Source organism: Anoplophora glabripennis, unplaced genomic scaffold, assembly GCF_000390285.2.
Source record: "Anoplophora glabripennis isolate ALB-LARVAE unplaced genomic scaffold, Agla_2.0 scaffold6, whole genome shotgun sequence".
Classification (NCBI taxonomy): Eukaryota; Metazoa; Arthropoda; class Insecta; order Coleoptera; family Cerambycidae; genus Anoplophora; species Anoplophora glabripennis.
In genome coordinates, this window is record NW_019416749.1 from 222,632 (window position 1) to 248,790 (window position 26,159).

The following is a 26,159-nucleotide window of genomic DNA, read 5'->3' on the forward strand; positions in this document are numbered from 1 at the left end:
TACACCTCTGTTTATTTTGGAAACTCGACCATTGTATTTGATTCCTAATTATACTTAAAAAAGGTCTCTTCTATTTTATACAAAAGACAAATCGTTTTCGTGTTTATTATTTTTAGAATTATTTTCGATATTTTTCAAAAACCTTATATTTCTAAGCCGTTTAGGGCAGTTTTTTTTGCTCATAATACTCTGAAGAATCACCGTTATCTGAACCAGGATGTAAAGAAAAATAATATGTTTTTAGGACAATTTGTTTATCTATTCGAATATTCTATTGCATCATCCTCGCCATGTTTAAACTCAACAACCACAAACACTAAACTGGCAGGAACAAGTCGAATAAGCATTTCGAATACGAACTTTTGCTAAAAAAATGTTCGGTCTGTTCTTTGTGCTCGAGCTGCGCGTTTGATTCGTTCGGAATGGAATGACCAAATACATATAGGTACATGAAAGTAGGATTCAAACTATTCAATTTCTATCCAGTTGAAATATATAAACATTTCGCATTTATTATTATTTATTTTTCTCATTCGACAGTTAACTGTAAATGTAATTATGAATCCTGTGGTTGAAAATAAAGTATCCGTATTTATACATAATAGGGTCACTGTCATTTATAATAGAATAATGCCTCCTATTTGTAATTATTACAGTAACGAAAAGTAGAAAACAGATGGACGCGCCACTACATGGGTGTTGTAAACAGAGCAATAAATACTTTTAAAAATATCTTCGTGTTGATGTCACACAAAAAACTGTGTGTGGTGTGTGGAACAAATTGTAGCATGGTTGTTTACTATCGCATTTTTTCAATTCTATTGAAATTAAGTTGATGCAATAATCATTATATTTTGTGATGACTAATATTTATTATGTATTTAGTTGTCATTAACAACGCGTTAGCATAAATCGTAACATTATAAAAAAAATCACAAATAAGTGTGTTAATGTATAATATGAATTTTTGGCCTATCAGGAAAATCGAAATAAAGTCAGGGTGCCCCGTTTTCGAGATACAGAAAGTTAAAATTAAGATTTAATTTTTTTAAATAAATCCTTTGATTTTTAACACACTAAGATGCAATTTTGCACACGTTACTATGCTATGCCGTAGCTTTTTTGAGCAGTTGTGATTAAAAAAATCGAGGTGCAAGTAAAGGATATAGCTAATTTTTTCTCTTTTCCGTAGGTACTAAAAATACAAAAATAAACTAAGGCGTGCAATAAAAAAATTGCAGCAACAGATGGTACAGCACAATAACGCGTATGAATATTTAACAATTGTTAAAACAACGGCGTTACTTAAAAAATCTTTTAAAATCTCAAGTTTAACAGCCTGTATTTCGAAAACCAGGCGCCGAAATATAAAATGTCAAAAAAAGTCTCTTTATTTGCGCGAAAGGAATCTATAGTCAGTGGATTCGCCTACTAGCTTGTGACACCCTGTATATTCTAATTTATCTGTGTCATTATGATGTTTTTTGATAAGGAAATTATTCTAGATAGAGAACCGATAAACACTATAGAACCGAGTAATCAACAACTAGTACCGATTATTATGAATCCTTTGGTCCTTAAGATAACGAAATGTTAAAGTTTTTACATGTACAGCCCGTACAATATTTGTTAAGATAAAATTCCAAGAAAGTTCTGTTATAGAACTATTGTAACAATTTACCGCGACAGGGGCGTGCCTTGAAATTTTCCGCCAATGTTTTTCTACCTCGGGTGTCAACTTTTTTAAAAAATCACGACTTGGTTTGATATTTATAGCGTTACAATCTACTAGACTCACTACTATGTACTTGACTTGGTTTGAAGCAATTTAAATTTTATACCCATAAATCAATTTTCAATCCTCTTACAAAAATTTATATTTTTTTTGTGTCATTTGTGACTTTTGCAGTCACGAATTAGCAATACTTAAGTATCAGTATAAAATTATTTATTTAACATTACTTTAATTTGTTTTCTTGAGATGAAACCTTTTCTGGAATCAGTTGCAATTGTCGAATATTTTTAATCAACGTCTTTCTCTCAGTTTTCCAGAAAATTTTAATCTTACAATTAGTTTAATAAAAAAAAAATATTATTCAGTCATGCGCATTTGTATTTGTTATGGAGTTTATAGTGAAATGTAGAATTTCGATATTGTACACCATCTTTATTCAAATGAAAATAATAATGTAATGATAATGATTAATCTTATCTCATTATAACTATCTACCGATCAAGTAGGTATTAATGTATTATTTTCCGTGCTGTTTGAACATCGTTTCATTGTTTTTTTTTATACGAAGCTGTAGATACCTTAAATCGGACTTCATAAGATTAACATACGACTCTCGAACAGGTAAAACACGGAATTCCCTATGTACCAGAGTGAGCGAGTTGTGGAACTTTCCTAAAAATAAATCCTTTGTCAGACGTGATTTATTGAAGGCAAGGTTCGAAATTTATCAAATCCTGAGTTTGGTAAAGTATGTTAATGGCAGCCTTGGCCGCGTTCGCTCTTTGACAAAGAAGTAATACGTATGCCTGTACGGTTGTGACTGTACTATGCATGAGTTTGCTACAAATTGGTCCAATTTGTTAGATTTGTAACCAGAAATTACACTTAACCAGTCGTTTTCGTCATTTTAAACTGCTTAAATTCCGTTTGTGGGTTAGGAGTGACACTTTGAACTTTCGGAACAAGCGAAGTATGTGTAAAAATTTCACATACATATTTGGGATTCCCGAAATATGTATATACACGTCAGAAAAAAATATATAAACATTATTTCTTAACGTTATTAGTTATTAGAGACATAGAATATAGTTTCCTTAAATACAGTTTGTAACATGTGAATGCGAGATGGTCCATATACAGGGTGATTTAGTCTAATGTCATTCATTTTAATCGCGTGTCATTTTAAACCATAAGCAATAAGTCACACAATGAGATATACGTACTACAAATTGAATAATTGCCTACTTGAATATATGTAATACTAAAAATTCATATTCGATTATAAAACGTAGTGAAAATTAAATTGTTTTTATTGATATATAAATACTCGTTAATATTAGAATGTAAAAATATATCGTATTAAATTATTATTATTATTAAAAAAGCATTAAACGCAAGGTTAATGACCGCATATTACGGTACGTCAAAATTCATTGTAAATAAACCTTGGTGGGTTAGCGATCAGGAGCGGTTCTCAAAGGGCTTTAAATAATGATTTTAAAATATTTTTTTTCAGCATAAATATCCATTTTGAAATTTTTTTAATCAGCATATTCGTATTTTACTCATTTCTATCTTCTCTTAAAATTAATGACATTATGTATATTAAATTTTGTTCTAATTAAATAGTTTTAAAAATATGTATTACTTTACTTTTAATTAATTTTATAATCTTTTGTTAATCATTCAGTTTAAATTTTGGAAGATTAAGAATATACAGGGTGTCCCATTAATATTGTGGAAAAATTCAGGGGGAGTTTCCTAGGTCAAATTTTAAATTTTAAATTATCAGGTTTGTCCCGTTAAATTTTCACGTAGAATTCGATAATGCCATAAAAATATAGTTGGTACCTGCCCAGGAAAAACTGAACACCCTGTATATGCAAATATATGTATTTTCATTTTGTGCAGCTCGGGGAAATAGGCAACTTTGTAGAAAAAAAAATTAAGTTATATCTTTTATTAACCTAGATATTAGACTTACGCGCACTAGGTGGCCACGGTGTATTGGATTTCAAGATCTCATGATTTCCATGATGTTAGGCCGAATCAGATGATCTCTTAATCGTCTTTAAACGTTGAGTGAATGAGTTATACGTATTCACTCAACGCTTTCAATCAGTATCCTAAGCATGTTCAATGAGATTGAAGTCTGGACAGACCATAGCGATTTCGAACTTCCATTAGTGTATAAAATATTTGCTTTATGTGCACTAGTAGAGAAAGAGTTAAGCAACACGTCCGGAAACGAGTTTTAAAACACTACCAAAAGTCAAATTGTCAGTTTGTTATGTTTAAAGCATATTGTACTCTTTCTATTAACAGTTAGTAAATCTGTACAGTTTCTGATTTAAACTAGAAATTCTTACGTAAATGCAACTGATGATCCTAAAATTTAAATTCTGTCACGTATAAATTTCAAATTTACAAGATTATGCATACCACTTCCGCATGACTTCCACAGGTCTTGTGAGAAATCGAAGAGATTTCTCAGATTCTAATACCACTTTCGATACTTGTACTGTTCAACCATTAAACGAGTAACATTAATATTTTCACATCATATCATCATTTTCAACTTTATGCCGCTGAATTTGCCTTATCAACAGGCGTTAGCTTAGCGCAATCTAAATTAATTAATGATTATGTGAAAACACTTCCGGACAAAATTGTTCCACCACTTTTATGTTGTTTATTAAAATGTCATATCTTGTCTGATTCGAAACTAAAACATTAAATATTCCGAAAAAAGCTTTTGTTATGTAAAAATAAAATTGATCAGTGTCACGATAAATTTGTTGTAAAAATATAGTGTGTTTTCTTGAAACAATTTAACTGGTGATTTCCGAGGTGATTTCTTGGCATTCGATCAAAAAAATATTGCTTGATTTCGAAAAAAACATAGTGCATAACTAAAATATGTGATTTCGCTAAAATATAATTTATATTTTCTAATTGTGATGGTAATTTTTCTCATCCTAGATAGCATGCATGAAATTTTCAGTTTGATTACCATTGGCTTCCAGATATTGTCAAAATTACAGTTTTTTTTAACTTTGACAGCCGGTAGATTGTATTTATGTTTGTCGTGAAACAAGGAAACGATTTTTCGCCCTAAAATTATTTTATATGAATTATTCGTAAATGTTTTAACTTAGTTAAGGTGGTGGTTGTGTCCGCCCTAAACAGATCACCCTGTAGTTCACTTGTTGATGTGTACCCGTTTCTGTTGCAGCGTGGAAAGAGACCGCCTCCGTGAGCGGGAACGGCAGGCGAGGGCCCAGATGTCTTCTCAAGTAGCGGATCAAGAAAGTCCGGGCACTTCCGGAAATTTCTTGTTTAGAGAACCCATAAGGGTAAGTGTACTTCTGTATTCCTTCCTTTTCTTTCACAGCCTAGTTTGGCAGTTGCGAGGACATTGAAATTTTGTTCGACTATAAGTAGTTACAAATTATAAAAAGATACAGAATAATTTTTATTAAAATAAAAAACATTTTAAGTATTTTACATTGAAGGTGTTAAGTCTAAATAATTCTGAAATGTTTACCAGATGTTTATCAAATTTAATAATGCGTATTCGTTAATATTAAATATCTAAACGTTAAAAAACTAATAGCCTCACAAACAAGCTCATTAATAAATTAGAGTTTGGGGTTTTCGTCGGCTAGTCATAGGCGTGTAAAAAATTAACAGGTAGGTATAAATAAAAATAAATAAATTTGCCTACTTTAAGAGCGAAAGGTCGTTTTTTACCCCTTGGCGCGTTGGATATTAATAGAATATATTAAAATACGAAACCAATAACTGCCGTTATTACCGGTTTCGTATAGTGCGCTGTACCGAAAGGCTGACGCGACGACTATGATCATCCGACTTAGTCCCGAACTCTATTAAATTATTTAAGTAAATAATGAATTTAAACAAACAATACATATTTATTAAATAATGTTGCAAACCCATAATACAAAGAATACAAGATAGGATATTCCCGTGAACCAAAATCGGTAAGTTTGGCGCATGACGTCAGCATTTTGAAACGACAATAAAAAAACTATATAACTATTAAAAAATTAAATTTGAATTAAAATATGATAATTTTAAATTGAAATAAGATAGAAACACATACGCAAAGTATAGAAGACAAAAATATGAAATTGAGATGAATTGAGGACTACGGACTACAATTTGTGTTTTGATTTATTTTATATATTACATCAGCCAAATTTCTTCCTCACGACATGACGGGTTATATGTTTTCTTAGGGGCCTTTCATTTTTCATATTTTCACGTTTATTTCGGAGAAACCCTTATGCTACAGAGTTATTCCCAAGAGTAAAAAGAGAAGTGTTTTTTAAATTTATGCTTACATTTATTTCTTGTGCTTGTACATTTCTTGTTTAATTATTTTGAATTTTCATCAAATGAAATATTTATACTCTAGTAACTATACCTTTATGTATTTATATTTCATAATATTCAGACATATCTTAAATATATTTTTAATATAATTTGAAGAAGCAGTCCTTAGAACTCAGTAATATGTTTATTTATTTAACATTTATCAAATCGTGCTATTCTTTGTCTCAGCTAGGCGCAAGAGTACAACTTAATTTCTTTGAAAATTTTGATATACGTTTTAATATGATAAGTACATACAAGGTTCACAACTTATCCAAAAAAAGTTGGGAATAGATGCGGCATGAGAAATGGAGTCAATAGCGTAAAAAAATTTTAATCCTTATAGTTTCCGAGAAAAAAAATTATTGAAGTTGTAGTACATTCAACCATTACATAGCTGAACAACTGTAGTCTCTAGCGTCATTCGTAATACGCGTGAAAAGCCACGGGGCCTCAGCGATTCCGAATACTTAAATCCGTTTTACAATCGTCGTTACGATAGTGTTTACCTGTTGTCTGTGGTGTTTACAATAGTTTTTTAGTAGTTAGTGTCAAAAATGATTGCGTGTATAGCAACTTGGAGTTGATAGATATCGTTTTAATTTATGGTGAATGAAGACAACATTTGTGTTGGTTCGTAGAAACTGAGTAAGACAGACCCAAATGCGTTTACACGTCGGTGGATAAAATTTTGAGCAGTTGTTAACATCGGGTATGTCATATTATTTTTTTATTTAAAAACAAATTAATTTTATTAATTAATAACGACAATAGAGGCAAAATCAGTTGAATTTGCTGATATAAAATAGGTGCTATAAAATTCTATTTATTTCTTTCCTTGCAAAAGTTTTTGTCCGTTTTTATCACACTTTGCCGCCATGCCGTTCGCATTGTGCGAGGTCAGGTTTTAAAGTAGACCAGTTTCCAGTGCCGTGCGGAAATATATTTTTAAATCATTCTCGAACTGCCCTTTTTGATTTTTTTCTTTACAAAATTGTATTTGTAAGAGTCCCCTGTATACACAATTTTTTTGGATAAGTTCTGAATCACTCTGTATATTTATTATCATGATTAGTACAATTTGTGGTTCCTTTAAAATGCACAAAACATTTTTGGTATCATTTATTTTCCTTTCAAAGTAACGTGAAAAATGTGAAATAGTTCCTGACATAACGAGATATTATTTAACGATGTACCTTTCTGTTTCACACAGTTAAACTTAATTAAATTAAAATACGTATTATACTGTCATTAATATTAGTAGAAAATGTTACTTAATTTGTTTTAATTAAATACTAAGAAGTTAAAGATCTTAATTAAGGATATTTGATTATTTTGATAAATTGATTATGTATCTATCTAAAATTATGTTAATACTTAATTTCCTGTCGTTTAAAAGATAAGATAAAATGAAAAAAACACACTGCTAGTCCTTTTTAAAGCTGAACTCTACAATGAATGAATATTAGTATTTTATTGCCCTTCAATAAATTCCTCTATGAAGTATAGATAATTGATATTTGTTTTTCTGTGAAATATTTTGAATAATATAATACACGCATGAATATCTTGCATATCCGAATGGTGCAAAATGAATTTAATTTTTATGAATTGTTTTTGAAAAGCACATCCTAAAATTTTTTATACAAATGTTTGGTGTGTATTTAATAAACAGCCAAATGACGTTCGTAAAAAAAATGCGATTGTTGTTGTGACTTACTGGAAAACCTGTGTTTATACCACTGAAGAAACAAAAACATCTAACTTAATGCTACTTTCTCTTTATTTTGCATTTGTAAAATATTTACAATAGTAGTGTCTCCCTGATTAATTCAATAAAACGGTAACAAAAATTTAATATTTCGAGTTTTGGACGAAACAAGTAAAGTATTTTAAATACGCGTATTAATTACTGTGATCTATTACGACATAATTTCAAATTTATTATAAGCAGAAGAATAAATACTAAATAAATTTGATGAACCTGTTCGTTAATTTATAGTCATTACAAAAATGAATAATGCAGGAATATGTAATAAACAGATTTGTTCAGAAAGGTCACATAACTCATAATTTCGTTCCAGAGCAAATTTATTGAGTTTCATCACGCGAGTTTTTTTGCTGTGTCTTAGGCAAAGCTCACATAATTAATTTAGTTAATTCAAATAGAGCTGTCGTCTTTAGAAATCCGGTATTATCTTCTTGTTGACATCTATAACTTTTTCTAGTTTATGTTATTTATTTATTGTAATAGTATTCAATAACAGGGAACCTAGTTACAGGATACAGAGAAAATATACGTAGGATAGGTTTGTGTCGAATATTAGTGAATAGAATAAATAATAGAAATCTATAAAAGAAAAACATAAATATGTTAAAACACTAATAATTATTTATTATTATTAGTTAAATTAAATACATAAATAAATGCTGATGATGAGTTGCACTTATACCACCTAAATGGGGATTGTTTTTTTTTTCAATATTATGCGAACAAATCTGGCCACAAATTGGCACAGCGCTTATATTTATATTAAAGATTAGATTACTCATTACCTTGTAGTTATTTTTAGGGCAAGAATGTACATTATTCAAGAGCTTTATAAAGTTGTAAACAAAAACATTTGATCGTCATTTGTTTTTAAAATAATCAATTCCATTCGAGTTAATTTTATCAATTACCTACAACTTCCGTATGAATATATTGATATGACCTGAATATCTTTGGATTTTTGTTTCAAATCATTAATTGTTTTCGTTCTTTGGGTATCTTAAGATATAAGGATATCATTTTGACATTAGTTTTAGAGATTGTTCGCATCTCAACTTGTACATACTATACAGGGTGCTTCTGAAATAAGTGCATTTCCTTGAAAACGGTGATAGGAGTACGAAAATAAGCTACTTTTATTGATAATCTAAATATTACGTTTTAAATTGAAAAAAAAAATTACATGTTAGAATTTTGTTTTATTTCTTAAAACAATTTGGCCATTCTTCCCCAAGGGGTAAGGCAAATACAGGAGCCCCCTCCGAAATTTACTTAAGCCAGCACTGAACGACGGTCAAAATTTTGTCACATCAAAAACACTAAACAAAAAAGAAAACTTAAAATTAATTATTCTTTTAATTTTGACTTTTATTTGTTTAATAGAAGGTAGATTGCATTATTTTTTTTCCTGCATTTAATTTCTTCAAAATTTTTGTTGAATTTAGTTCATCTGCTGCCCAATTTTTCCAAATTGCCTGTTCCCCTAACGGTGACGATTGCTAAGGTGATCTGGAATTTCTTGATTTGTTGGCCTGAAATGTCCCAATTCAACTCGTCTATGAACCGAACAAAGAGGTCGATAAATCGTCGAGATAGGCGAACAATTAACCGACCCTGCTTTAAAGTGAACTCCGGGTCCGCGTCTGGAGTTTTCCTTAAGGACTTCGGGCGCCGTCTCTCCGCCTCCTAACCATATTTACTTATAATATGGTAGAGAGCGTTGGTCCGTGTGCCTTACCCGTGAAATTAATTAATCAGTATCTATTAGTAACCTCGAATCTTTCGGGGAAATTCCACCTGTAATACTGAGAGTTGCGAAACTGTCGTCGATGTAAACCAATTTATTTTCTAGTAGTTGCGTTTAAATATCGAGGGACTTGTAATTAGAGGGAGAATATACAATTAGGGACTAGCTTCGATTAAGAATTAGATCGTTTTAATCTTAGATAAAAATTATAATATTTATGCGTCAATTGTTTGAAAATAAACCCAACCAACAAGGTGTTACGTAATCCAGATAATAATGTATAGAAATCTAAAGAAGTAAATAATTATTATATTTAAAGTATCTAATTAACTTAATTCTTAATCAATTTCGCGAAACAAAGCCAGCAATTTAGGAAAAATATCAAAAAAGCTGTACCATTCACAACGTGTTTTTTTTCTGTCCTAAACTTTCTATTTATATCACGTTTGTTAATTGTATTTGAACTAGTTCCAAAAAGAATCTTTATCGTGGCGAAAGCTGATTTTTTAAATATTTCAAAAGTGAACTGCTAACCCACATTAAATAGTTTTAGTAAGTATCCAAAGGAAAACGAAAATATTTTTGTATTTTGAAACATATTTTAGAAAGGCGTAGGTATTTCTGGAAGAATTATGCAACACAAGAAATAAAATTAATTTATTTCGAAATGACAAAGTTGAGGTGTGTGGTACAGTGATATTTATAAATAATAGTTGTTGCAATTGGATACGAAACCCACTTGTCACTCAATATCGATAAATTGAAGAATAAATCTTTACAACACTTAGTTTACTTTATCATCATCTCGCAAACAAAACTTAAATATAAATCTTAACAAATTCTTAACTTTGAACAACAGTTTGTAACGTCAAGTATATATGAATTCATTTTCTCGGTTTTAAGTTAATTTTCAAGAACCTAGAAAATGTTAAGACCCATTCAAATAAGAAAGAACTTCATACCTTATAGTATAGTCTTTCCTATCTCAATTGAAGACCAAAGACTACTCAGTATGTACAAGGTTCGGTCGCTACGCAACAACTCGGCATTGAAATATTTGAAAAACTTGTTCCCATATTTATTTAGCCATACTCATATACAAGTCTGGTCGCCCAGTCGAAGAATGCGCGCGCGGGAAAACGGCGCACAAAGACAGCCGCTCTTAGCGACTGGGCCATAAATTTCAGTTGTCGAAACAGTACCGAACAGTGCAGTGCAGCAATGCGGAATTTAGTTTGATTCAGGTAATTTTAATATAGACAGGGCACTAGTTACACCTTACTGGTGGGTAAATATTATCTTTTTTTTATCACATGTAGACACTTGTGCCTGTACATTCTTAAAAGCTTAAATCGATTTTTCTCGTATTACAATTGATTTGGTTATCGAACGCATATTCAAAATGATATGAACTTATTTTACTAAATATGCAGTGTATCATCTTTGGAGTAGTTCGCATAGGGTTTCATACTGTTTAAAATAAAATCCAAAAGCCACATTTTTCATGGGTACAAAAATATTGCGACCAGATTGTAAAATGACCAAAAATTGAATAACATTTTTGGAAAAACACTGACTTTCAACTTAAATGTCTTTATAATAAACCTGAAAAAGCTTTTACCTTGAAAATGATTGGGTTTTTTTGTCTTTCAACAAGGATACCATTTTCATTCAAAATTAGCCAGTCAAGAAGTTTTTATTAGTTTTTGTCCCAAACGTAACGAGTCAAAGACAAAAAAAAGTCACATTTATGTCACTAGTCAGGTGTAGCCAGTAGTGCCCTCTGCCAATGAGCACTGGAAATGTAATTTTTGTCTCTAAAAATTTTGTGTATTTTCAAAATTAATTTATCTGTTGTAAAAAATGTAAAAGAAAAAAAGTGAATACGGACATCCTATAGATTGATTTGATTAACGTTCAATCACATAATTTTATCTTAGGAATCTGTCTGTAAGCTGTTTTTAATAAAACACCCCGTATATTATTCATGTATTCTAGAAACCTCTATTTTTAATCAAGACCCATATTAGTTGATTGTAATTAGTAGCATAATTCGTTTACCATCAATCAGTGCTCATTTCATTCAGTATTTAATCGACAATGCACCCCTCCCCCCTCGCTGTTTGAGGTAAACGCAACTGCTTTACGAACTAAAAGAGATCTCCGCAAGATTCTGAATCGCCCCTCATTTTATCGATTCACGTTGGGATTTGGATGCCGACTAGACGGGAGCTGTAAAACGCGATGCTCTGGCTGTACATTGTTGACTGCCTATAAAGATTCCCAATGAATAAGTATGTTAATATTAGTCATGTTTTGGCCACCGCCTATAAACACGTCTGATTTAGTAAGCGATGGTAAGCATCGCTTAAATCGTTAATGAATTGTTTTATTGGTTAAGTCCTTTTGTCCAAGGTGTTTCATTGAGAGCGATACACGACTATTGATAAATTCCTAAGGCTTAAATAGGGGCATAAACCTAATAAATCTTGGTTCTTTTCAATTTAAAATGTTTAAAAAGTCGGATTTCAGTAATGTTTCGAAAATTCAAGAGAAACCATTTCATAGGTTAAGTTGAAAATTGAGTTTGACATTTGTGTGCGAAGTCAATGGCGTCATTAACAAATTAAAAAATTTGTTCCTTCAAATGCGTACGTTTATCAGTGGAAAATGATTCTGAATTAAGTATTTAATTCAGTTTGCTTAATACAATGTATTGTTGTTCATTTTCCACGCAATTTATTGTTAGATTCTAAAAAATAATATTCTACTCTTGAATGTTAGGTTTATATTTTTGTGTAATTTAATTATCATATTTCCACCTTTTATAAGGAAGGGTGAAGTGCGTCATAACCATTAACCATAGAGCTAATCCTTATTTAGGATTTGAATAAACTTAACGCCAACCAAAGTTTAAAGACAATATTAAATAAGTTTACCGCCCTCTGTGAAGAACATATTTAACGGGGGACTTTCTCGGGGGCCGTTCGGGACCTATTCGGGTCATAGATTTACCCTCGAGAGCTCCTTTAGAGTTTCAAAACATCCAATATCTGTGGGCCGGGCGAGTTGGGAGCTCTCGTTATGGATCCAGACGTCAAACCGAAAAACTCGATAAAATATCGACGCGTCGCACGGCAGAAGGCGCTTTTACAAAGGAAGGTTAGCCGTTGCTTTGATGAAAAAGTTGTTACACTCGTTGATTTTGACAAAAATGCAAGTACTCAGCTGGAATGCAAGGCGATTGATGCAACAAATTGCAATGCAATTAATGGTAAATTATTTTCTTTCCACACTAGTGCTCACTCAAAACATCAGCGCCTGAATTTGTTGCACAATTTTCTTGTGACAATTCATACCACTTTTTTAAATCTTTCTCCCTCTCATTTGAACATAAGTTGTACATAGAGTAAGTATATTCGTGTTTTTTTTTTGTACAGAATCGAATTTTTTGTTTTGAATGCTCAGCGTTTGACTAACATGATTACAATATCTAATTCCTATTCGTAAAGGATTTCCTTTGGATATATGGCTTCTGTGGGCTTCAAAACATCCCTTCCATAAACCTCTATGTTTAAATTTAGTTGAAGCAGAAGCGCTGATTGAGCCAATAAGATGTGGTAAATATGATTAAAATTGTTTTGATAACAGCTCGTCTCCCAATTATCACAAATATAAGGCAGTCACATATAAAATTGGCGAGATCGTGACCCAGCCTAGCACAAATTCATACATTGAGAAAAACAACATTTATCTCAATTAATCCATGTTTACTGTACCTCAAACTATTTAATAAGAATTTAGAACACTGAATTTTTCTCAGTATGAATTTGTGGCAAATACAATCTACCATTTTCCTGATATAGATTAGAGAAGACAACATAATTTAAAATACTCGACCAAATATAATCTACTATAGACATGATTAAAAGCCAACTTATTTATAGTTGAGTAGGGAAGTTTTATTTTCGAATTATTGATAATGTATATACGGGAATATTTACGGGAATTTACATTATTTTGTACAATTTATTTGCGTTTTGCATTTGCAATTTTAAATTTAATACTTACTCACTATACCACTTTACCAAGCTTTATGTCCCGAAGTAAATTCCTAAAATAAAAACATTTCAACGGAATATTTAAAAAGAAACAAAGTATTCTATTAAGAAATTAAAATATGGTAAGTATATGTGAAGCACAACATAGAACTAATTGTTATTGCTTGCAAGTCACACTAAAATTTACTAAAATTTTAGTTTACATCATTTTTTTCTAACTACAAAAGTAATACGTTAATTTTTTTTTAAACAAGCTTTTAGTGACGTAATTTTATTTTCGTATTCTTCTCAGCAAACCCTTTCATTTGATACCTATATCATGGGGGTGCATAAAAAATAACGTCCGCCATCTTTGGGAGTCCGTCATATTGGATTTAGAATGACGTCACTTGGTTAACCATGCATTGTCATCCAAACTAAACGTGTATTCAAAATTTCAGCTCAGTCGGTTGGGGATAACTGTTTTAAAATTCACTTGCAAGATTTCACCCATACTAACAAGGCAAATTAAATAAAAGCTTGTAAAAATGATAAAAAGGGTGCTGTGCTATGTACATATCCTTGTACAAGGTGTTTATTTTCTGTAGCATTGTTGGATGCAGACTAAACAACGATAGATAGGAAAATAATATATTTCTATGTACACTGTGCTTTTTCGAATTGGCTAATTTAATTTTTTTAAATACATTTTTTATAATTTGGAAGATTTATGTGATTTATCTCGATTGTTATAAGAGATATTAAAAAATGTTTTAGAACATTGTGGCGTATTCAGTTTCTTCTAAATTTACTGTTTTACTAGAGAAATTATTACACAAATACATACTGAAGTCTGTAAACATGAACAATTTATCACAATTTATTCATGTTCTAATATTTCGGCATTTATTTATACATATTTGAAACTACTGATAGATTTTTATTTCGAAAACTTTTTGTTCTTATATCTCATGTCAACAGAGATCACATGAAGTCAGTAAAAGACGGTTCCAACATGAATTTAAGGTTAATGTTTGGGCTGGTATTATCGATAGTGAATATAGGGATAGTGAAAATCGGCTAAATTCAAGAAATGACAAAAAGAATTTTGCATTCGTGATAATGTCGAATTATAATTGTATTTGTTTGGTCTAGTATTTGATTTAATAATATATTTTGGAAAATGGAACAATCCTCTAGCTTTGATTTATTTTTTTTTATCTCGAATAATAAGAGAGTAGTTATAGTACTTTACTTCATTAATAGGATTTATTGTATATAGTTCTGAACCAGTGTCTTTTAATTCTTCAGCTGTGTTTGAAATTTGAACTAAAATCGGATAGTCTATACGTCAACTGTTACATTTCAATTTTGCTTTTTGATTATCGATAAAAACAATGCTTGATTTCTTTAGTTACATCACTTCTTTAGTTACTGTTGTGTACAAAATTATCTTGCATATATTTATTTATTTTTCCTCATGTCATGTAAATATAAAGTACGCACCTGGAATGTACGATTCACTCACGGACCTTAGGCCTAGCAGAAGATTTCTGATATTTTAAATTTGCGCCCCTTTCATTCTCTATTAACGTCGTCCATACGTTGGTACCAAACTATGATTACTTACTATTTATTTACAGTTCTTAACTATGAATATGATAAGCTATATGGTTTTGACCTTGAAGTGAAACCTTTTAGCGTACTTAGAAGGGAAGGATCACTTTTACGGTATTTCGGAGATGTTAACAAATTTTGTGTTTTTATTTGATCCGGTTTAATCTTATCGTTTGCCCCGCGGTTTACTCTGTAAAATATCGACGTGTTGCGAAGCGTAAAGTGTACAATAAAACCGCCGCTTTTAAAACGTGCCCCAACAAAGCCGGTGATGGATTTATATATTTATGATACCTACACCGACTTGGGCCTAACATATGTGTTCTATCGGAATTAATCAAGTTTTATTTATGAGACTGCGGTTGTTTCCTGAACGGGGCAGAGCAGCCAGCGCACATTGTCAGCACGACCTGATGCGAAATCGATAATTCGCGTTTATCTCGTAAATTATCCATTAACTATGATACGGCGTATATTTTTTGTGGAATTTCTATAAGCAAATAATCGCGAATTAATAGCTTTTGTCCTGTGGGACTGCAGCGTTTTATTAGCGACACGAAATACATTAAAATTTAATGAAGTAAGGGTGTACAGAGGCCGTGTGGGAGAGGTATGGAATAAATTCGTTATTTCTGTGACGTTAAAAGCTCATGACATTTCCATACGCCAATTTTATATTTTAAAAAGACACTTTGATATACTCTACCTATGTAGTTTTCCTTGTTCAATTGTTAGCACGTGAAGACGTTATTGGGATTGTTTTTTAGATGTCGACTGGCCCAAAATTCGCACAAGATTTGAATTTTGTTCCATTTGTGATTGCCAACGAAAAAAGAAAAGACGGCGTGATAGAACATCCACATATGTAGGTACTACATTTCACCTCTGTACGCGCTGTGTATTGTTGTTTACTTGTTTTTTTTGGATGCGGTCTCTGATTTACGACCAAGCTCGCCAGGTTAGTATTTGACGTATAACCGACCACTTCGTACACTCGATGCACCTGGGCGACTACAGCTACTACCAGAACACAGTAAGTAAGAAGCGGTATTTCAGATTTTACATTCAATTTAATTTTAAATTTGAAATGATTTATCTTACGCCTCCTGAAAATGATGACACGATTTTTCTTTGATAAAAGGCCGACAATTTTTTGCTCTACTTTGCATCGAATACGATCCTACTATAGAATGTAATATAATTGTACTCATCTGGATTTATACATGAGTGATGAGTTATAGATATTATATATTTTTTTCATAATTAATTGAAATACTATTCATTGGAAAATAGATATGTTTTGTGAATTTAATTTAAAAATAATAAATACAAATTATAGCTTGTGCAGTAAATCTAAGTTAATTTATAGATTCTACTATTTAAACGAATTTATGTCACTTTGACGTACATATAAAGTACTTCTATTTTCTTCTATCAATCCCCGTAGTTTATTACACCGTCTTTCGACGTCTATATAATGAATGGCTTTCCCGTTTAATTTCTTGCCAAAGGATCTTTTTAATTAAAGACTCATCATTAATAATAAGCCTTAAATGTGCAATTTGTCAAATCTGACGGCGTCGACAGAGATGCCCTCCGGACGCCAATGGTCCAAGCTCTCTAAACTCGCGGGCAAAGGCGAGATTGGGAGTAATTGAACGTGATACCAATCTCTAAAATATTTTATGTGCTGCTCACTTAGAATTTTTAATGCCACAGTTGACAAATCTGATACTGATTCAGTGTCGCCGTTGGTTTAGAACATCAGTCAAATTATATTTATTTTTCACTTGGGCGATATAGCTTGTTTATTACTAGGAAACGGAATAGGAAAACAACGTCAAATTACAAAATAAGCGGACCTAAATATTTTGTACCTTTCTTTTCTGCAACGGTAAAATAGTAAATTTAAATTTCTTAGGCAGTAATTCTTCATTGGTTTTATTGGCTCTAGCAGTAACTATTACTGATATTATCCATTCTGCCTTTTCAATATTCCTCTTCGGAATCAGACATCAAACTATCAAAATCAACAAATTTGCGGGATGTAGTAGGATCATATTCGATGCAAAGTAATAAATTATTGCCTGTCAAGGGATCCAATGCAGTACGCTTTTAAGGGTTTTAGAAATTGAATAATTTCTTTATACATTATGAAGGGACGAGGAGATCATTTCACGTCTAGCACCCTTGTTCCTACAAAAATTCTTTTATTCTCATAAACTATTTATTTTAAATGTAATTTATTATAAATCCAATTTGTTTTTTTAAATTCCACGTGTACTACATTTCACCTCTGTACGCGCCACTGTTTATTGTTCCCTGCTCTACGATCAAGCTGGCCAGGTTAGTATTTGACGTATAACCGACCACTTCGTACACTCCATGCACCTGGGCGACTACAGCTACTACCAGAACACGGTGCGTATGCAGCTGTATTTCAGATTTTACATTCAATTTCATTTTAAATTTGAAATGGTTCATCTTACGCCTCCTAAAAATGATGACACGATTTTCCTTTGATAAAAGACCGACAACTTTTTGCTCTACTTTGCATCGAATACGATCCTACTATAGATACATCGTTTATATATTGAAAAACTGTTTTCATTCTCATTTACATTTAATTATTACATTTAAAATAAATATAAAATCAGATGTCTAAGAAAAAATAAAGCGTTGTATGCTCCACGGGAGATACTAGGATGATTATACCCTTAGACGATAGCAACATGTCGCCTGCAGGCATAGTCGTCCCTGTATCACCCTTGGTACATAAATAACTATATTATTACATTATAACCAAATCTCATATTTCTGTGTACAATCTAAATAATGTGTTCCATTAAATTTTACACTGTCAATTAGTAACTTTTTTTATTAATTAACCTTAAAGCAAAAGCTATAGTTTATGCTTTATGTTACTTAAAACATATGGAATCAACAACTAAGTACTTGTACATTAAAACCATTAAATCAATTTTACAATTATTACGGATTATTATTAATGTTGTTTACAAATAATTGCTTTTCCACTCCTTTTTATCTTAAACTAATTTTGTTGTTAATGACCTGCATATTTCGTAATTAAAGTGAAGTAGGTACTGCGTTTGGGTATCATAGTCGTGGTTTTGTCGCTGAATATTATTATACAATGGAAAGCTCATGTGAACTACACAAGTAATTTCAATAGTAAGTTTTTATATAGATTTTAATTTGATTTTTAAAATTTCCATTCGAATCGTATATTGTCAGCAACCTTTTGACATAGGTACTAAAAAAATTAAAAAGTACTAAATTTTTGGCCACGTTAGTTCATTTTAAGTTTATATCATATTATCGTGAAAACTGCCTTAATGTTGAATATAAATTATTTCTTTCATAGTTAAAGAGGCCAACCATTTTCAAAATAAAGGCGATTTTTATTTTTTTCTATTCAAAACTATTTTCACTTAAAAAGAAAACAACTATTACCTCTCTCAGTTATCATCATTATGTGGAAAGATAATTACTGTACATCGTGATTTTATTGCGTAACTTTTATCCTTATTAAAAAAGTTCTAACTAGATTATGGTAACGATAGCTACAGAACCATTGTTTATTAAACCAGGAAATTCGTTTAAAATGCAACTGAAATCGACGTGCTTGATTCGGATGAGCTGTCGTGTCTCTAAAGTATATAATTATAAGTTCTTGTTGCTTTCACTACACTTCAAGTTATAATTGACTGTCCTCATTTGTTCTGTTGCCTACTGAATAAATTCGAATCAGAACTACCAACTCTTTTAAAAATAAGATATAATTGTGTTCGTTATCTTCTGCTTTTAATTATCGGTAAACATATTTATCATAAACTGGGGAAAGTGTTGTTATTAATAACTTACACAAATTGTATTTGTTTTTTTTTTAATGTATTTGTATTTGATTAAGTGTTAAACTGGGACAAATGGTACAAAGTATTATTTTTATCGTTCTCTAAATATATTTTTATTTCTTCATTATAAAAAATATAATTTTTGAATATAAAAACTTATTATTGCAAATGATATGCTTCTCTAAGTGTTTAAATTCGCAATATTAATAAGGTTTGCTGTCCAATGAATAAAAGATAAAGTAATAAGTGAAGTCAATAGGTCAAGGCGAACTGGATATCAACTAATAGTTAAGTATTTGGAAACAGGCAAACCATCTTTGCCTGTTTTTTTTTAGTTATAAATTTGTATCATCTGTGTCGGAGGCGAGAATTAAAATATATACCTACTTACCGACTTAGATGACTTACAGAAGAGACAGCGGTAGTAGGACAGAATTATTTTAAACTAATTTAAATTTACCAATGTCTGACGAGATAAATTGGCCGAGAAATTGGAGACAATACAACTGGTTCTTATTTATTTTGAGGATTTTTAGTAACTTTTAATATTTATTCGGTAGTGTCAAGTCAGTTGAACATATAAAAAAACGCCTAGTAATAAAATTTAATGACTTGCTAAAAAAGTTTTCTGCTAAAGGTAAAAAATTATAATAAATTGTATATAATGTGTAGAAAATTTTTATTATATTGATGGTAAATTTCGTTTTGTTTCAAAGTACATACAGTCAACCTCTTGGCTCTTCAATTGATATCGGAAAGACTATACATATGCACCTACTACTTATTTGTATTGCGATTGCATTTATACTAAAATTTGTTAATTTGACCAATTTATTGGTAACATGGAAAAAGTCTCTAAACTTTATAACGAGCGTTCAAATAAAAACGTGGTCGAAGTTGGCTCTGACACATTGGACGTAGGGAGTAGCTTATAGCGACCAACTTAACCTCATTTCTCAACGAGCTGTATAGCAGCTGTCAGTTTCAATAACGTTAATGACTATATAACTTTATTTTAAAGAATAATCGTGATAACAATAACAAACAATTAAAGGAGCTGCGGAAAGTGTCCCCCTCCTTGTTATAACAATAAATTAAAGCAGCTGCTGAAAGTGTCCCCCTTCTTGTTCCAAGCACTTTTCACACCTGTTCCTCAAAGAATTAAAGACATTTTCTAAGATGCTCGGGGTATTGTTAATTTCACGAATCTTGTCTATAAGTCGAGCCTGCAGATGGTTTAAATCGGGAATAGGCAGTTCTAAAATAGTGTTTTTAAGGTAAGGCCACAAAAAGAAATCACACGGCGTAATATCACATGACCTCGGTGGAAATTCATGTTCAGCATTGAGACTTATTAGTCGATTTTGGAAAACTTCCCTCAACATATTCATCGTCTCGCCTGCCGTATGTGCCCTTGCGCCATCTTGTTGAAAGTAAAAGTTTGTAATTTCGTTTTGTTCCAGCTGGTTAACAAAAGGAGCGATAATTTCTTCTCTATACCTTTGCGCAGTAAGAGTACCATTAAAAAAAATAGGTCCATAAATCCTCCTTCAATTGAGAGCACACCAAACTCCAATTTTTTGAGCGTGTAGAGGGCCCTCGACAAAAAAGTTATCTGGTTTTTCAGAAGACCACATTCTCATATTCTGTGAGTTTACGTAACCACTTAAATGAAACCAGGCTTCATCAGAAAAAAAGGTGATATAATGAAGTTCACCGTAGTTGTTTAAAAACCATTCACAAAATACAGCCCGTCGCGGAAAATCAACTTCATGAAGTTCTTGCTGACAAGTTAAACGATAGGAGAACAAACGCAAATCTTGCCACTGTGTGGCAGGTACCGACTGATACTCCCACCATTTGTGAAAAACACGTACAGAAGTTCTTGGCGCATTTTCCATTATTTGTTGGACATTTTCTTTTAATTCTTCAGTCCGCTTCTTAGGTCGGTTTCACGAAAAACATTAACACAGCGCTGAACTGCACTTTGAAAAATTTTGTACTCAACAACGCCGGGAAATTGATTTTGAAATTCTATGAAACATTCCTCAATAGAATACTTCCATATTCCATCAATTTTGCGTCCATTTCTAAAGTAGGACTCTATGATAAACACTTTTTGTTCTTGAGAAAACACCATTTTAAACGTTTTTAAAACGAAAATATTGAATGACAGATGACGTTTAAGTTCATTTGCTATACGCTACGCCCTACGTCCAAATTTTCAGAACCAACTTGACCACGTTTTTATTTGAACGCTGGTTACATAGGGTTACTTGATATTTTAAAGAAATATTAGATAATTTTTGCTTAAGTAATGGCTGCTATTATTTACCGTGTACCTTTGCTAATTCCATGCGTCAATTGACCTGATAAATTAAACCCATTGGGTAAATTTAATTACAAGCAGATAATTACGAGTATATTTCTTAGAGACCACATTAAGGTTGCGCATGCATATTAGCTAATAATTTATTGTTTTTGTCACATTTTAATTAACTGGTGTGACGCAAGAGTTGATGAATTATTATTATAATAGAGTCCGTGTGCTCTAGACAAGCAAAAACCGCTCATTTGCTTTAATTTAATGGAAAATCAAAATTTTTCGAATATCGTGATTATTCTAGCTGGTTTAAAACAGAGCGAAATACAGGGTGAGTCAGTTTTTTGTGGTAAAATTTTAACAGTTGCACTGCATATAATCATGTACCAAAGGAAAAGAAAAAGAAGAATCCAGAAGAGAAACAAGAAGAAACAAGAGGAAAAAGAAGTCGACAAAAACCAAAATGGCAAGATGATTATGTAACAGATTTTAATGACAATGATGAAGCAATGTTTACATTATTAACTTAATGACGTTCCGTTAACTTATGAAGATATAGATTTAAGGTAAAATAAGAAATTGTGTAAAAAAGCCATAGATGAAGAGATAGAAGTATTACATGAACGTCAAACTTGGGATGTTGTACCACAAAAAGGTGACATAGATACTGTAGATATACCACTTTTTTGGCTCCTTGATGATGTTGAATTCTGAAATTTTTGAACGTCAGTCAACTTGTGTGGTACAAACCTTGCACACACTTTTTGGTAGACCAAATGTTCGGCCAAAATGCGATAAATTGATGTTTTTGACGTGCTCAATTCCAGTTCCATGGATTTTGGCTGATCTTTGATGAATGTATTTGAGTTTAGCCTCTTATTTATTTCTTCTCTTCCATTTAGTTATTCCTGTTATTTTCCTCGTTAATTTCATTTTTGCTGTCATTAGTTTAGTCTTATGTCTGGAACCCCACGATTCTCTTACGGTGTGTTGCCATTGTGAGCATAATATACTTTTAATTCTGTCTTTATTAATTACCTCCTTTTCAAATTATCATTATGTCTTAAAGAGATGGCAGCGGAAGCCTAAATGGGACAAGGTTGATTATATTAGTAGCAGTCAACCAGAATGCGACAACACAGTGCCACCGAATCTAGATGCGTCGCGTCGGCGAGAACTTTAATTTTTTTCCCAGGATTCCGAGGAAACATTTCATCCGTCGTTACGTTTCTATTTAGTTCGGTAAATGAATTGCGCTTTGAGCGATTTTAAAACGAATCAACTTCCCCGGAGATTACTCACCGGCTTTATTTATAACTAACAGTTCCGAAGCGTCCGATTCCAGCTGCACGGATACTTTTTTAAACCGGCGGAATAACGTCGATTCTCGGTAGTGTGGTCGCGGACACACTTTCATATAGGAATTGCGATGATCTCTCCTCGCTTAGTAACAATCTGCTGTATAAATAACTCATAAGTAACACTCGCCAAGGAGCGCTATGTTTAAAAATACTTGTAATTTATTAATTATTGAATTGCTTGCGTTCCTTTGCAACTTGCCTGGATTCGCTTTGTGATAAATTATGTAATTATCTACATATTATTTATACGTTTTTCTTGGCAGTATACTTTACGCTGTATCAATCTTCGATTCAATTATAACTTCAAGTTCTATACTGTATATAAACCAGGGATTCTCAACATTTTTTTTTTAATTAAACGTACAAATGATACAATTTTTTCTACGCATCACCATCTCAATGCAGGTGCATTAAAATGTTCATTATTATAAATCGGAAAGAAATATTATTGTCTTTCCAAAGTCAGTTGAACATGTATAAAAACGCCTAGCAATAAAATTTAATTAGTTTCATAGGCATCCCTAAAAAGGTTTTCAGTTAAAGTTAAAAAATTATAATAATTTGTATATAATGTGTAGAAAATTTCTATTATATGTTCATTTGGCCAACAACATATTTTAATTATTTATATTCTCAAACAATTTTATTATATTGATGAAATATCTTATTTCTCCCTTTCGCAATTGTAATATGAATGATTAATACAAGGTGCCTATAATAAATTAAAATCACCTGAATCACACCAAATTCTGCATTGCTGCACTGCACTGCTAGGCGATTTGTCAACCACTTGTCAACAACTAGATTTATTGCCTAGTCGCCCAGTGCGGCTATGTTATACACCGTTTGTCCGCACGTACATTCTTCAACTGGGCGTATGCCGAGTTGCTGCGTCAGCGACCGAACGTGGTACTGTCATCCTCTTGGTTCTTCAATTGAGATCGGAAAGGCTATGCACTTGTTGAGATTCACTGATTTAAGCTATAATGTGGGATCATAAACAGATATATATATATATATATATATATATTTTTCAATGAACTAGAGATTAGTTAGATATAAATATTAAAAAGCTGACGTCACGACCTTGTGATATTTTCAACTCTCCAGCCTTATTGAATACGTTTTCTACTCTAGTAGTGGTGGTATAATACTGCATACACATGTCGCCTTGACTTCTGTTCCAACAGGAGAAACGTATAATACATATAGGTACAGGATGTAATTTTAGGTAGGGGTCAGTTTTTTAGAGGTACGTCTTCTCTGTATACAATTTTTTTAAATCAAATAACTAATCGAGTTATAATAATTTTTTTTAATGCACTTTAATTCTTGTTCATACCGTCACCATATTTTTTTGATATTACTGTGGTCGAAGCGCCGAACATTAAGAAAACGTTCCATTCTCTGTAAAAAATAAAACGTTTTATATGTTTTATTAAATATTAACAATATTAGTACGTAGATACGTTACTAACTGTAAATAACTTTTTTTAATACCAAGTCAGAAACTAATGAAAAAATCATTTTGCTTTTCTGTGACAACGATGTGCTATTTTAATGTCACCATATTATTTTGATGTCTATGTGGAAGAAACGCCAAAAAAAATTGTTTTTATAAAATTAAAAATTTTCGCAATTTATTGCTTTTTAATAACCTTTCCTTTAAATTATGAGATTATATTTGACAACAGTGCATAGCCCAGTGTAATTGTGCATGCGCTGTAAGTAACGTCCTTTTGTTTGAAATAACACTAACTTGTCCAGCGGCGGGGTATGAAAATTACTAAAAAAAAGATTAAAAAATAAACTATTGATACGTGTTTCTAAAGGTTAAAGGTATCCTTCGTATAAGTACGACCTCCCATTCAAAGATATACCCTTTATATTAAACAAAGGGCAGACCAGCATATTAAAATGTATAGATTATGTCAAATTTATTACATTTGATGGATTAGAAAACAAATTGTCTAATATACTTTTAATATACTCTTATATAGATGGTCAAAGGGATGGTCAAAAACTAACAATTATAAATAATTTAGTCATAGTTATATGTTTAGAATTGAATAGGTAAAAAATTATAATTTATATTAATCTATCAGCGCTACCTTGAAATGTACGTTTTTAGATGTAATAATGCATAACTTGAAAAGTTAAAAGAGAAAATATTTATAACCTCTATTTTTTGCGATCGTGTTCCAAGTGAGGGGCTAATACATTGCATAATTGTTAGCGCTGCGAAGAGAACGTAAATTATCAGATTCCTTTCAACTGATTTCAGATAAACCCTTCCACTGCCGACCCGGTCACCCAACAGATCCAGAGTAAGCTAGGCGACTTCCAACGGGTGAGACACTTCCTCGACCAAAAAGACTCCGGACTGATCGGCGTGGATGGAGTCCCACCAAGTCCGGGCGGTCCACCTCCACCTCCTCCGAGACATCACATGTCCATGCTTTCTGGACCACCGGTGGCAGGTGCTTCGAGCAGGTGAGCCAAACGTGTTCTTTAGGAAATCGCCGCAAGTACCTGGCGTCCCAAAATCAACGTGCTAACCATGTCACGTACACAATTTTTTAGAGGAATCATTGAGGAATATATGAGAGATTTTCATTTATTTCTTAAATTTAAGTGTCTGTAGACAAATATTTATTAAAAATGATCAACTCAGCTATAGTATACAGGGTGATTCACAACTTTTCGTAAAAAATTTGGGAATAGATGCGGCGTGAGAAATGGAGTCAATATCTTAAAAAAAATTTTGTAAAATCCTTATAGTTTCCGCGAAAAAAATGAATTGAAGTTGTAGTACATTCAGCCATTACATAGCTGGACAAGCCACGTGGCCTCAGCGACTCCGAATACTGAAATCCGATTTTACAATCGTCGTTCCGTCAGTGTTTACGTGTTTATCTATGGTGTTTACACTAGTTTTTTAGTAGTTAGTGTCGAAATGACTTGCGTGTATAGCAACTTTTTCATATGTCGGAAGGGCAACTTAAAACTTTGAATTTAACCACTGCTAGCTGATCTTTCGCTAAAAGATTAATTGTGAATCGTTATCGCATATTTCCTAAAAACACGTCTTCTTTTTCTTAAGACAATCAGTTTTTTTCTAATTTCCTATCCCATTTCATGCATTTGTGTACTTATGTTGGGACGCCCCGTATATTTCACTATTTCACAGAAGATTGACCGAATTAGTAGAGGTTTAGAACACTATTGAATTAATAATAAAATTTGCAACAGGAGTACCCTTCTTTAAAAACGATTCATTTATTTAACAGCT

At 31.9% G+C, this 26,159-nt stretch overlaps 1 protein-coding gene across 5 annotated transcripts in view; it reads left to right on the plus strand.

The window, feature by feature from the left end:
- LOC108911927 (AF4/FMR2 family member 4) overlaps window positions 1-26,159 on the plus strand; it is a 210,929-nt gene that overhangs the window by 128,049 nt on the left and 56,721 nt on the right. For all 5 annotated transcript variants that reach the window (XM_018717038.2, XM_018717009.2, XM_018717021.2 and 2 more), the window contains exons 2-3: window positions 4,971-5,091; window positions 25,152-25,360. In XM_018717038.2, coding sequence (XP_018572554.1) covers window positions 5,020-5,091; window positions 25,152-25,360 — 281 coding nt within the window. In that variant the 5' untranslated portion in view covers window positions 4,971-5,019. The remainder of the gene's footprint in view (window positions 1-4,970; window positions 5,092-25,151; window positions 25,361-26,159) is intronic.